This window comes from Mobula hypostoma, chromosome 1, assembly GCF_963921235.1.
Source record: "Mobula hypostoma chromosome 1, sMobHyp1.1, whole genome shotgun sequence".
Taxonomy (NCBI): Eukaryota; Metazoa; Chordata; class Chondrichthyes; order Myliobatiformes; family Myliobatidae; genus Mobula; species Mobula hypostoma.
The window spans coordinates 212041372-212056690 of record NC_086097.1 but is presented as its reverse complement, the minus strand read 5'-3'; the positions used below and the strand labels follow the sequence as shown (position 1 = coordinate 212056690).

General features: G+C 43.8%; 1 protein-coding gene across 1 annotated transcript in view; it reads right to left on the bottom strand.

The window, feature by feature from the left end:
• The window catches only part of LOC134354758 (syntenin-1-like), a 34155-nt gene extending 19557 nt beyond the window's left edge, over positions 1 to 14598 (bottom strand). Inside the window, exons 1-2 of the mRNA XM_063063973.1 lie at positions 14450 to 14598; positions 130 to 204 (exon numbers count right to left, since the gene is read on the bottom strand). Coding sequence (XP_062920043.1) covers positions 130 to 180 — 51 coding nt within the window. The 5' untranslated portion in view covers positions 181 to 204; positions 14450 to 14598. The remainder of the gene's footprint in view (positions 1 to 129; positions 205 to 14449) is intronic.
• Between the last annotated feature and the right edge of the window lie 721 nt (positions 14599 to 15319).

Below are 15319 nucleotides of genomic sequence, written 5' to 3'. Positions count from 1 at the left end.
TGGAGCCTGTGCTCATTGCCCCCTTTGCTCCTCCATTAAGATCTGTACCATCAGTTTCATTACATTGTTTTGATGCATAACAACAGAATCATAAATGGGCAAATACTGAATACTTCCTTTAGCACTTACCTGGATCACCTTGTCTACTTTAAGGTCTTCTAAGGATGGATACAAAGACATGTTTGTTCAAATGGGGAAAAAAGCCTTAAGGAGAAAAGAAATTCTTTAGTTCAGCAGACAACCTTCAGATTTAAAATATTTAGAAATTGTTCCTTTATAAAAAAATATATATACAAAGACACACTTTAAAATACTGAAGAAACAGCCTCTAAAATATTAAAGGTTTTCTTGATTCAAGGGATTCTTAAAATATTTATCTTTGGTCATGCTCTTGATTCTTGTACACTTAATGGGGAATTTGAACAAACGTAGGGATGTAATTGTTATTTATCTTCAGTACAATGTCAGTAGCAAAACAAAAAACATTAATCTAACCAAACTGGAATAAAGTATGACACTGCAATGATCTTGAATATTGTACAAGTGCTAGGATTTGCCATTACAATCAACCATCCACAGAATTTTGAATAAGCTTTGTGAATAAAGTGGTCTCTAACTTCTATGGCTTGCCAACCACTTAATTGCTTGAAAATCCACAAGCAAACAACAATCAATCCAATGAAAGTTTACCAGCCTTCTAATTATGTGTTATCTTTTTACTTTTACTGAAAGAAAAGTCCTGTTTACTTTTGATAAGTAATTTGGACAGAGATTACTACAATTGGAAACAGTTATTATGGAGACAGGCTTTAGCTAAAACTTCTGTTTGAAGAAGTTCTATTCTCCTCCTTCCCAAGGTGATGTGCGCAATTGTGCTTGGTTACAGAGAGCAGGCCAGGCCAGATATGTTGTGCCTTTTGCCAAATCTACTGTACCATGCAGACATTACATATCTATACAATCTCTACTCCTCACACTTTCATTCTGATTTTATAACTGCAAGCTACTTGGGGAAAAGTGATGCAAATTCACAATTACGTATTTGGCAAACTAGTATTTCATCATCTGCCTAACAAAAAAAAACATATTCATTTGTTAATAAACAGTATCAATATATGCACAGGAATATTTAATTTTTGCTACTGTGCTTGAACAATGCAGTCCAAAAAAATATGAACCTCGGTTTCTGATCTCCGTTGGGAAATAACTTCTCATCCGGGGTTTTGGAATGTCAGAGGATTAGCCAGGTATTTTTCTGATTATATTTCAGTAAACTGCAGTTGAAATGTACAATGTGGACACTCACTAGGTTAATTCTGTCGTCATTTGGCATCCATTTTCCCCAGAAATATTTCAGTTTTCCTATGAGTAATGGCTATTTGGAAAGGTTCTGAGACTCATTACTGGAAACTTTTCCAGCATTTGTGCAATCCTGAATAACCACAGACAGATTAATGAAATCATCACAACATGATTCCTTAATTAAGAAATTTTAAAAAGTTTGTAAAACCATGGGAACTTAAGATTTTTCAAAATATAAAGGGGATTCAGAAACCAACCATTTCTGCCGCAACAAATAAAATGAGGAGACAAAGATACAAGTTTAAATACAGAAGTTGTTATTAAAGAGGGCAGTTTGTGGCCAATTTTTTGGAAGTTCTTTGAAGAACTAACATGCTGAGGGTGCAAGAGAAACAAGAAAGCTACAATAACTAGATTTCCAGATACCACCTGATGAGGTGTCATAAAGATTATTGGTGAAAATAAAAACTCAGTGTAGGAGATAAACACAGGTGTGCATAGAAAATTGGGTGGCAAACGATCAGAATATAGGCATAATGGGGGTTTATCAGGGTAGCAAGTCATTCTGAGTATTGTACAAGACTGATGGTAGGGTATAATTTTTTACATTATATAATTGAACTTGCATGAACATAAAAATCACAGCACATTACAAGTCCTTTGGCCCACAATGTTGTGCCAACCATGTAACCTACTCTAGAAACTGCCTAGAATTTCCCTACACCATAGCCATCTGTTTTTCTAAGCTCCATGTACCATTGCAAGAGTCTCTTAAAAGACCCTATTGTATCTGCCTCTACTGCTGGCAATGCATTCCATGCACCCACACTCTGTGTGGAAAAACTTACCTCTGACATCCCCCTTATACCTACTTCCAAGCACCTTAAAACTATGCCCCCTCATGTTAGCCATTTCAGCCCTGGGGAAAAGCCTCTGGTTAACAACACAATCAATGCCTCTCATCATCTTGTACACCTCTAACAGGTCGCCTCTCATCCTCTGTCGCTCAAAGGAGAAAAGGCCAAGTTCACATAACCTATTCTCACAATGCATGCTCTCCAATTCAGGCAACAACCTTGTACATCTCCCCTGCACTCTCTCTATAGTATCCACATCCTTCCTGTAGTAAGGTGACCAGAACTGAGCACAGTACTCCAAGTGGGGTTTAACTAAGGTCTTATATAGATTTAACATTACCTCATGGCTCTTGAACTTGGTTGAAGGCCATCACATCATCCACCTTCTTAACAACACTGTCAACCTGAGCAGCAGCTTTGAGTGTCCTATGGACGCAGACCCCAAGATCTCACTGATCCTCCACACTGCATTAATACTATATTGTCTTCAAATTTGACCTACTGAAATGAACCACTTCACACTTAACCGGGTTGAGCTCCATCTGCCACCTCTCAGCCCAGTTCTGCATCCCACTGTAACCCATGACAACCCTCCAGACTCTTCACACCACCACCAACTTTGGTGTCATCAGCAAACTTACTAACCCACCCTTCTACTTCCTCATCAAAGTAATTTATAAAAATCACAAAGAGGAGGGATCCCAGAACCAAATGAAGGCATGGATGCTAAATTTATTCATGACACAATATTAGCCAGGAAAGCAAGCTGTGAACAGGACAATAGAAGGCTATAAAAGTTACACAAGTGGGCAGAAATCTAGCAAATGGACAATGAGAAACTGTGAAGTTGCCCATTTTTGCAGGGGAGAAAATCTAAACTGTGAGAGATTGAAGAGTTCTCTGCTGCTGAGGGATCCAGATGTTCTAGTACTCAATTCCCAAATGGCCAGTATGCAGGTGTAAACAAGTAATTAAAAAAGATAACAGAACGCTATCATTATTAGGGAGGTGAACACAAAAGTAAAAAGGTTAGACTTCAGTTGGAAAGGCAAAGGATAGCACAACAGTTCAAGCTCTGTGTACAGTAATGATTTCCCTATTAAAGGATGGATATTAGTGCAGTGGAAGTAATTTTAAGTAGCTTACTAAACGAAAACCTGGAACAGGCAAGTGTTCTTATATGGAAAGATTGAGCAGGCCAAGCCTTTACCTGCTGGTGTTTAGAAGAGTGAGAGGGAACTTGATTAAAAATAGAAGATTCCAATGGATACTGTCAAGGGGAATGTGCAGATGTTTGCTCTTGTAAAAGAATCTGGAACTAGGGGTGGCAAATTAAAAATGAAGGGTCACTGATGTGAGATAGAGACAAGATTTTGTTTTAAATATCACCTGACAGGGTCTTCAGAACTCTCTGTCAGAGGCAAATTGGAAAAATCAGTGATAAGCAAGGTGGTGAATGGCTACATGAATAAGTAGTAATGCAAACTTGTCAGTCAGATGATCTACGATCCTTTTGAATACTGGTGCATACTTTACGGAATCAAGTGGCCAGCTCCAGCTCCTAATTCATACATTTTCACACAAAGAGCTCTCAGGGTTTAAATGCATAGAAAACAAAGTCAAAACAAAGCTAAGCACCAGTTCTATGCTTACAATAGCTCAATCTACAATCTATCAGGTTCAATCTAAAAATCATTCCATAGTAGTTTGCAAATGGGCAAGAATCAGCATGGGATTTGTACGTGGTTTAAATTCTGTAAAAACATGGCCAAAATACACAATTCAAACAGGCAGCAGGCACAATAGTCAGTCTAACTCTATCACTTGTAGTTGTCAAGATGACTGGGGAGATTCACATCAGTCAAACATGATGGTTTTGTTGTCCCTTATTAAAAATGGAGAATGCTATGACTCATGCAAAATGTGATATTTGGAAAGCAGGGTTATTGAACAAAGGCAAAGGAATCAAGTACCTGAGAGGTTAAAACTGTTACGATTAGAATATGTACATCCAGCTGCAGCTTCTGACAAACCGAGTTAGGGAACTGGAGCTGGAGCTGGATGAACTCTGGATCATTCAGGAGGCAGAGGCAGAAATAGACAGGAGTTACAGGGAGATAGTCACCCTAAGAGTCAGGAGACAGGTAGCTGGGTAACTGTCAGGAGAGGGAAGGGGAATAGACAGAAGGAGCAGAGCACCCCTGTGGCCGTTCCCATCAATAATAAGTACATCGTTTTGGATACTGTTGATGGGGACAACCTACCAGGAACAAGTTGCAGTGGTTGCATCTCTGGCACCGTGATGGAACCCTCAACTCAGAAGGGAAGGAGGGAAAGGGGGAGAGCAGTAGTGATAGGGGATTCGATAGTTAGGGGGACAGATAAGAGGTTCTGTGGAAGAGATCAAGAATCTCGGATGGTCTGTTGCCTCCCTGGTGCCAAGCGTCTGTCGGCTCTTGGATTGTATTCATTAGAGTATAGAAGAATGAGAGGGGATCTCATAGAAACGTTTCGAATGTTGAAAGGGTTGGACAGAGTAGATGTGGAAAGGTTGTTTCCCTTGGTGGGTGACTCCAGGACAAGAGGCCATAGTCTTAGAATTAGAGGGTACCCAGTTCAAACAGAGATGAGGAGAAATTTTTTTAGCCAGAGGGTCGTGGATTTGTGGAATTCGTTGTCACATATGGCTGTGGAGGCCTGATCATTGAGGGTGTTTAAGGAGATTGACAGGTATCTAATTAGTCAAGGTATCAAGGGATATGGGAAAAAAGCCGGAAATTGGAACTAGATGGGTGAATAGTTTAGCTCATGGGGGAGCTGTGGAGCAGACTCGATGGGCTGAATGGCCTACTTCTGCTCCTTTGTCTTGTGATATCTCAGATCGAGTTCTCGGTATTCTCGAGGGTGAGCAGCCGGATGTCATGGTCCATGTAGGGACCAATGACGTGGGTAGGAAGAGTGAGGAGGTCCTGAAAGGTGAGTTTAGGGAGTTAGGTGCCAAGTTAAAAGGACAGGACCTCCAGGATAGCAATCTCAGGATTGCTACCAGTGCCACGTGCAGGCGGGTTTAGAAATAGCGCAGATCAACACGTGGCTGAAGACATGGTGAAGGAGGGCGGGCTTGAGATTTATAGATAATTGGACAGTTTTCCAGGGAAGGTGAGACCTCTTCCGGCGAGACGGTTTACACCTGAACTGAAGGGAGACAAATATTCTTGATGGTAGGTTTGCTAGAGAGGCTCCGGTGGATTTAAACTAGATACAAGGGGGGAAGGGAAACAGAGTGTAGGAACAGATGTAGGGGAGAAGGAAGAAAAAGAAAATAGTAAAGTTGTTTGCACCATTTGTGATAAACAGAGAGTAAGAGGTGGAAAATTTCTTAAATGCATTTATTTTAATGCTAGGAGCATTATAAGAAAGATGGATGAGCTTAAAGCATGGATTGATACCTGGAAGTATGATGTTGTAGCTATTAGTGAAACATTGCTACGGGAGGGGTATGATTGGCAACTAAATATTCCTGGATTTAATTGCTTCAGGTGCGATAGAATCGGAGGGACAAGAGGGGGAGGTGTTGCACTGCTTGTCAGAGAAAATATTACAGCGGTGCTCTGGCAGGATAGATTAGAGGGCTCCTCTAGGGAGGCAATTTGGGTGGAATTGAGGAATGGGAAAGGTGTAGTAACACTTATGGGGGTGTATTATAGACCACCAAATGGGGAGCAAGAATTGGAGGAGCAAATTTGTAAGGAGATAGCAGATATTTGTAGTAAGCACAAAGTTGTGATTGTGGGAGATTTTAATTTTGCTGCCCATACTGTAAAAGGGCTGGATGGTTTGGAATTTGTAAAATGTGTGCAGGATAGTTTTTTGCAGCAATACATAGAGGTACCAACTAGAGAAGAGGCAGTGTTGAATCTCCTGTTAGGGAATGAGACAGGGCAGGTGACGGAGGTTTGTGTTGGGGAGCACTTTGGGTCCAGTGATCACAAAGCTATTAGTTTCAATATAATTATGGAGAAGGATAGGTCTGGACCCAGGGTTAAGATTTTAGATTGGAGAAAGGTTAACTTTGAGGAGATGCGAAAGGATTTAGAAGGAGTGGATTAGGACAATTTGTTTTATGAGAAGAATGTAATAGAGAAATGGAGGTCATTTAAAGGTGAAATTTTGAGGGTACAAAATCTTTATGTTCCCGTTAGGTTGAAAGGAAAGGTTAAAATTTTGAGAGAGCCATGGTTTTCAAGGGATATTGGAAACTTGGTTCGGAAAAAAGAGATATCTACAATAAATGTAGGAAGCATGGAGTAAATGAGGTGCTCAAGGAATATAAAGAATGTAAAAAGAATCTTAAGAAAGAAATTAGAAAAGCTAAAAGAAGATATGAGGTTGCTTTGGCAAGTAAGGTGAAAATAAATCCCAAGGGTTTCTACAGTTATATTAATAGCAAAAGGATAGTGAGGGATGAAATTGGTCCCTTAGAGAATCAGAGTGGACAGATATGTGTGGAGCCAAAAGAGATGGAGGAGATTCTGAACAATTTCTTTTCTGCGGTATTCACTAAGGAGAAGGATATTGAATTGTGTAAGATAAGGGAAACAGGTAGGGAGGTTATGGAAACGATGATGATTAAAGAAGTAGTAGTACTGGTGCTTTTAAGGAATATAAAAATGGATAAGTCTCTGGGTCCGGACAAGATATTCCCTAGGACCTTGAGAGAAGTTAGTGTGGAAATAGCAGGGGCTCTGACAGAAATATTTCAAATGTCATTGGAAATGGGGATGGTGCCGGAGGATTGGCGTATTGCTTATGTTGTTCCATTGTTTAAAAAGGGTTCTAAGAGTAAACCTAGCAATTATCGGCCTGGGAGTTTGACGTCAGTGGTGGGTAAATTGATGGAAAATATTCTTAGAGATGGTATATATAATTATCTGGATAGACTGGTTCTGATTAGGAACAGTCAACCTCGATTTGTGAGTAGAAGGTCATGTTTGACAAATCTTATTGAATTTTTTGAAGAGGTTACTAGGAAAGTTGACGAGGGTAAAATGGTGGATGTTGTCTATATGGACTTCAGTAAGGCCTTTGACTAGATTCCACACAGAAGGTTAGTTAGGAAGGTTCAATCGTTAGGTATTAATATCGAAGTAGTAAAATAGATTCAGCAGTGGCTGGATGGGAGACGCCAGAGAGTAGTGGGGGATAACTGTTTGTCAGATTGGAGGCCGGTGATTAGTGGTGTGCCTCAGGGATCTGTACTGGGTCCAATGTTGTTTCTCATATACATTAATGATCTGGATGATGGGGTGGTAAATTGGATGAGTAAGTATGCAGATGATACTAAGATAGGTAGAGTTGTGGATAATGAAGTAGGTTTTCAAAGCTTGCAGAGAGATTCAGGCCAGTTAGACGAGTGGGCTGAAAGATGTCAGATGGAGTTTAATGCTGATAAATGTGAGGTGCTACAATTTGGTAGGACTATTCAAAATAGGACATACCTGGTAAATGGTCGGGCAATGAAGAATGCAGTAGAACAGAGGGATCTGGGAATAATGGTGTATAGTTCTCTGAAGGTGTAATCTCATGTGGATAGGATGGTGAAGAAAGCTTTTAGTATGCTGGCCTTTATAAATCAGAGCATTGAGTATAGGAGTTGGGATGTACTGTTGAAATTGTACAAGGCATTGGTGAGGCCAAATTTGGAGTATTGTGTACAGTTTTGGTCACCGAATTATAGGAAAGATGTCAACAAAATAGAGAGAGTACAGAGAAGATTTACTAGAATGTTACCTGGGTTTCATCACCTAAGTTACAGAGAAAGGTTAAACAAGTTGGGTCTTCATTCTTTGGAACGTAGAAGGTTGAGGGGGGACTTGATAGAGGTATTTAAAATTATGAGGGGGATAGATAGAGTTGACGTGGATGGGCTTTTTCCACTGAGAGTGGGGGAGATTCAAACAAGAGGACATGAGTTGCAAGTTAAAGGGCAAAAGTTTAGGGGTAACATGAGGAGGAACTTCTTTACTCAGAGAGTGGTAGCTGTGTGGAACGAGCTTCCAGCAGAAGTGGTTGAGGCAGGTTCGACGTTGTCGTTTAAAGTTAAATTGGACAGCCATATGGACAGGAAAGGAATGGAGGGTTATGGGCTGAGTGCAGGTCGCTGGGACTAGGTGAGAGTAAGAGTTCGGCATGGACTAGAAGGGCCAAGATGGCCTGTTTCCGTGCTGTAATTTTTATATGGTTATACATGAAAGTCTTCTTGCTTAGTAGTGTCTTCTGTGTGCACATCCAGAAGGACCAAGTTCTCAATGCAAAAAGAAAATATAAGAAACAAACACTTAAATGTAGCAATGACACTAGGGTTGATTACTGCCTACAGGCGTTACCTAAAGGCCACAAAAGAGAATACCGAAGATGACCAGTACTTGTTCAGAACTGGACTTGAAAGGCAAGTCCAGTGGTTTAAGAGAAATATTTCAGTAAACAAGGCTTAGAAATCCAAAAACACACTGAAGGAAGACGTAGCAAGCTACTAGATCTGGAACAAAGGAAACTTCAGGTAAAAAAAAGTTGTAGCAATGGAGGAATAAAAAAGAAAAGGTAGTCTATTACTTAGAGGGAATTTACAACTATATCTCATTTAGCACTAGGAATGAGTACATTGCTGTGCTGGTGCCCTGCCCACAACTGGCAATCCCACAGTGATGAAATAATCGTATCATCCCCCTGCTTAGAATGAAATGATCTTTACCCTTTGAGTGCTGGTGTTGGGCAAACAGCGTAGCTATTCATTGGTGAGATGTGGGGCTCAGGACTGCATCCTAGCTGGCACTGCCTGGGACTAGTAGTGGCTGGTCCAATGTGTTGAAAGAACTACCATATTCTACAGCTCCATTGTATGTGATTGAAGCTGGTGTCTCCCCATTTAGCTGCTCAGCTCTCCCTAAAACCACAAATTTCTATAGGATACAAGCTTACTGAACAACAGTGCAGCACGGTAGACAGGGGGTAGGATCGGGTTTCCTGGTACAGCAGTGTGCAGGCAAGCAGGTGCATTCAGCAAGACCCCAAGACTAACAGTGCAACAACAAATCAATACTGTGTAGGATAATCCAATGTGAGGTAACAGAGCAAAAACAAGAATATCAACTTCAAATAACAATGAATATTACACTTTTAATTATTTCAACTAGGTGGATCAGTAGAGCATGGTATGGAAAAATACAGGCAGTTTTTCCTCAGCAGCAGATACAATGGAATAGAATCCTATTCCATATATAAAAACACTGCAATACTGCATATGATAAGCATCCATAAAAATTACCATAAGGAATATTTCATGTTGAAAACATTAGATTGGAATGGTTAAACCACAGCTGGGAGTGGGGAAGATTCAGTCTATTATTACCTCAGAACAATGCAGTCATACCATTAAGCCCGGTTAGGACATACCCCACATGTAAAATATTATCATTGCTTGGCAGCCAAGGATTGCCAAGGGAAAATAATTAAAAATGAAAGCTTGCCATTAGGCTGCATCAGGCTCAAATTGATCTTTTCTCTGGGTGATGGCAGAAGGTGGAATGGATATTTATAGAAGCACATTTTCAGATGACATCACCTATAGAAAATGTTTTGCCAAGTCATCATACCAAAATGTTATGTATCTTTAGCATTGAGACACATCAAAAGATAAACCGATTTCTCACAAATAGAAAACACAATGTTATCAAAACTACAACCTGTACTAATATCAACACACATCAAAGTTGCTGGTGAATGCAGCAGGCCAGGCAGCATCTCTAGGAAGAGGTACAGTCGACATTTCAGGCCGAGACCCTTCGTCAGGACTAACTGAAGGAAGAATTAGTAAGAGATTTGTAAGTGGGAGGGGAGGGGGAGATCCAAAATGATAGGAGAAGACAGGAGGAGGAGGGATGGAGCCAAGAGCTGGACAGGTGATTGGCAAAAGGGATATGAGAGGATCATGGGACAGGAGTTCCGGGAAGAAAGACGGGGGGGGGGGGGAGAAACCAGAAGATGGGCAAGGGGTATAGACAGAGGGACAGAGGGAGAAAAAGGAGAGAGAGAGAGAAAGAATGTGTGTATAAAAATAAATAACGGATGGGGTACGAGGGGGAGGTGGGGCATTAGCGGAAGTTAGAGAAGTCAGTGTTCATGCCATCAGGTTGGAGGCTACCCAGACGGAATATAAGGTGTTGTTCCTCCAACCTGAGTGTGGCTTCATCTTTACAGTAGAGGAGGCCGTGGATAGACATGTCAGAATGGGAATGGGATGTGGAATTAAAATGTGTGGCCACTGGGAGATCCTGCTTTCTCTGGCAGACAGAGCCTAGGTGTTCAGCAAAGCGGTCTCCCAGTCTGCGTCGGGTCTCACCAATATATAGAAGGCCACATCAGAAGCACCGGACGCAGTATATCACCCCAGCCGACTCACAGGTGAAGTGTCGCCTCACCTGGAAGGACTGTCTGGGGCCCTGAATGGTGGTGAGGGAGGAAGTGTAAGGGCATGTGTAGCACTTGTTCTGCTTACAAGGATAAGTGCCAGGAGGGAGATCAGTGGGGAGGGATGGGGGGGATGAATGGACAAGGGAGTCACGTAGGGAGTGATCCCTGCGGGGGGCGGGGGGAGGGAAAGATGTGCCTAGTGGTGGGATCCCGTTGGAGGTGGTGGAAGTTACGGAGAATAATATGTTGGACCCGGAGGCTGGTGGGGTGGTAGGTGAGGACCAGGGGAACCCTATTCTTAGTGGGGTGGCAGGAGGATGGAGTGAGAGCAGATGTGCGTGAAATGGGGGAGATGTGTTTGAGAGCAGAGTTGATGGTGGAGGAAGGGAAGCCCCTTTCTTTAAAAAAGGAAGACATCTCCCGCATCCTGGAATGAAAAGCCTCATCCTGACAGCAGATATGGCGGAGACGGAGGAATTGTGAGAAGCGGATGGCATTTTTGCAACAGACAGGGTGAGAAGAGGAATTGTCCAGATAGCTGTGAGAGTCAGTAGGCTTATAGTAGACATCAGTGGATAAGCTGACTCCAGACAGAGATGGAGACAGAAAGATCTAGAAAGGGGAGGGAGGTGTCGGAAATGGACCAGGTAAACTTGAGGGCAGAGTGAAAGTTGGAGGCAAAGTTAATGAAGTCAACGAGCTCAGCATGCGTGCAGGAAGCAGCACCAATGCAGTCGTCGATGTAGCGAAGGAAAAGTGAGGGACAGATACCAGAATAGGTATGGAAGATAGATTGTTCCACAAAGCCAACAAAAAGGCAGGCATAGCTAGGACCCATACGGGTGCCCATAGCTACACCTTTAGTTTGGAGGAAGTGGGAGGAGCCAAAGGAGAAATTATTAAGAGTAAGGACTAATTCCGCTAGACGGAGCAGAGTGGTGGTAGAGAGGAACTGATTAGGTCTGGAATCCAAAAAGAAGCGGAGAGCTTTGAGACCTTCCTGATGGGGGATGGAAGTATATAAGGACTGGACATCCATGGTGAAAATAAAGCGTTGGGGGCCAGGGAACTTAAAATCATCGAAAAGTTTAAGAGCGTGAGAAGTGTCACGAACATAGGTAGGAAGGGATTGAACAAGGGGGGATAAAACCGTGTCCAGGTATGCAGAAACGAGTTCGGTGGGGCAGGAGCAAGCTGAGACAACAGGTCTGCCAGGGCAGGCAGGTTTGTGGATCTTGGGTAGGAGGTAGAAACGGGAAGTGTGAGGTGTGGGAACCTGCACGCATGCTGAGCTTGTTGACTTTATTAACTTTGCCTCCAACTTTCACCCTGCCCTCAAGTTTACCTGGTCCATTTCCGACACCTCCCTCCCCTTTTTAGATCTTTCTGTCTCCATCTCTGGAGACAGCTTATCCACTGATGTCTGCTATAAGCCTACTGACCCTAACAGCTATCTTGACTATTCCTCTTCTCACCCTGTCTGTTGCAAAAATGCCATCTGCTTCTCGCAATTCCTCCGTCTCCGCCGCATCTGCTCTCAGGATGAGGCTTTTCATTCCAGGACGAGGGAGATGTCTTCCTTTTTTAAAGAAAGGGGCTTCCCTTCCTCCACCATCAACTCTGCTCTCAAACACATCTCCCCCATTTCACGCACATCTGCTCTCACTCCATCCTCCTGCCACCCCACTAAGAATAGGGTTCTCCTGGTCCTCACCTACCACCCCACCAGCCTCCAGGTCCAACATATTATTCTCCGTAACTTCTGCCACCTCCAATGGAATCCCACCACTAGGCACATCTTTCCCTCCCCCGCTTTCCGCAGGGATCGCTCCCTACGTGACTCCCTTGTCCATTCATTCCCCCCCCCCCATCCCTCCCCACTGATCTCCCTCCTGGCACTTATCCTTGTAAGCGGAACAAGTGCTACACATGCCCTTACACTTCCTCCCTTACCACCATTCAGGGCCCCAGACAGTCCTTCCAGGTGAGGCGACACTTCACCTGTGAGTCGGCTGGGGTGATACACTGCGTCCAGTGCTCCCCATGTGGCCTTCTATATATTGGCAAGACCCGATGCAGACTGGGAGACCGCTTTGCTGAACACCTACGCTCTGTCCGCCAGAGAAAGCGGGATCTCCCAGTGGCCACACATTTTAATTCCACATCCCATTCCCATTCTGACACGTCTATCATGGCTTCCTCTACTGTAAAGATGAAGGCACACTCAGGTTGGAGGAACAACACCTTATATTCCGTCTGGGTAGCCTCCAACCTGATGGCATGAACATTGACTTCTCTAACTTCCGCTAATGCCCCACCTCCCCCTCGTACCCCATCCGTTATTTATTTATATACAGTCTTTCTCTCTCTCTCTCCTTTTTCTCCCTCTGTCCCTCTGACTATACCCCTTGCCCATCCTCTGGGTTTCCGCCCCCACCTTGTCTTTCTCCCCGGACCTCCTGTCCCATGATCCTCTCATATACCCTTTGCCAATCACCTGTCCAGCTCTTGGCTCCATCCCTCCCCCTCCTGTCTGTTCCTATCATTTTGGATCTCCATCTCCCCCTCCCCGTCCCACTTTCAAATCTCTTACTAACTCTTCCTTCAGTTAGTCCTAACGAAGGGTCTCGGCCTGAAACGTCGAATGTACCTCTTCCTAGAGATGCTGCCTGACCTGCTGCGCTCACCAGCAACTTTTATGTGTGTTGCTTGAATTTCCAGCATCTGCAGAATTCCTGTTGTTTACCTGTACTAATATATTCTCTTCCCCTTCCAAAGTTAAAACAATCCCCAAATATTTTGCATTATAGTGTACATGTAGATTTGCCACAGCTTTATGACAACACAATCTATTTTACCTATTGAAGGAAATATGGTCAATACTTTTCCCTAACATGACCTCAAAACCAAGGGAGATTCAAAATCCAGCTACAACTAAGCATACACTATTTTCACGAGTGATTGAATCCTTTAACCAGGAAAAACAAATAAAGGTTAAGGTTATAACTTCGCTACACATTGCAACTGGCGTATAATGCAAACTCAAGTTGCTCTCGCTCGCTGCTATTATTCATATCTTCTCATCAAGTCCTACCTGTAGCCTACAATGCTACTGCGAAACGCGATAAAATCTCAAGCTTCAGCATCTTGAGCCTCAAATTGTTTACATTTTGTTTCAAACAAGCGTGAATAACCTCTTTATCTACCTCATAGTCTCTATCTAAGCAATGTTCCGCAATTGTCAGGTTACCCCTCTCCGTAACCCTGGTCTTTTAATGAGCGTCTTCAGGTACGGCCTGGCCCGCTTACGGATTGCTTTCAGTTCAGTTACAGCAGCAGCAATAGCGGTGCATCCGCTTCCTTGCCGGTGACGTCAGAGATATGTAGGGCTGATTTGGGGGGGGGGGGCGCTACCGGGACTCCGCATTTGGCGCTGTCGAAGATTCCCGGGACCCCACCTACAGCGGGGCCAGCGATAGCCAGGACCCCCCGCATTCGGCGAGGCAGCGCGGGAGATTCCCGGGACCCCGACTTGAGCGGAGCGGGGCGGGGCGGGCCGCGCCGCGAGGAGCCCGGGACCCCCGCATTCGGCGGGCCTAGGGCAGGAGCCGCCCGGGATCCCCGCGTTCGGAGGTTGCCGGATCCCCATACTCAAATTAAAGGCCCGCAATTCCCGCTGCCAGGGGAAAAGCGTTATTTAACCCTGTCTTTCGCCGTGCAGCCAGACCCCCGCTTGGTACGACTGCTTTCCGAACCGACTGATCCCCGCCACATTAACACAGAAATTCATGTAGAATAAGAACAGCGGGTGACGGCCTCACCTGAGTTGAAATGCGGACAAGCGAACAGACCGAGTCGACGTCGAATCTTCCTCCTCTCAGTCTGACTGTAGCACCGTCTCGTGACGTGACTCGAGACGCAGGAAGGAAGCGCGTCACGGAAACAGGCAGCAACTGGCACGCGCACGCTGCTCCGGCAACGACTGGTGTCGGCTCCGGTCGCTGGGCAACCAGCTATTGAAGGGAGTGGGGGGTTCAGTGGCGAATTGCGACGTGGGTTGTTTAACAAGCAGAATAAAGCTGTAGAGTCCGCCGCTGGACCCCCTGTCGTATGTCAACACGTTCAGAGTGTAAATGGCACTGTTTAATTCAACAGCTGGAGAAACAGTATAGGCAGATCCCTCTCTAGTGTAAATACTTTCGCAATCATCGACCGAGTATCGTTTTTAGTTATCAGGTGCTTATGAGTAATGTATCCGCATAAAACAAATCAAAGGATCTTGACCCCATTGTTGATTGTAGGATTCGCTGTGTATTACATATATGCTGCCGACACGTCACTTCATAAAGTGCTTGGGGACCCTAACAAAGTTTATATATTACATATTGGATATGTGTGCTCCTTTAAATATAAGTAGCATGTAATTGTTCTCATGTAATTGTACAAATATTTAGTGCACAGCTGATCATTCCTGCTTAATAGCTGGCAGATCTTGTTTCTTTTCACAAAGCAGATAGGGAAAAAGGTTCAACGCCTCCTTGAAGAAATACACCATAGACCACCATCTCCTGGGAACATTTTGTCTTCAGGATCAAGCATTGTTCGCTAAGAACTAGAGGGAGGGAAGAATGCAATAACAATGTCTGGCACCGGGAGATTTGCTTTAAAAAGTGGGGCCAGTCAGGTCGTTC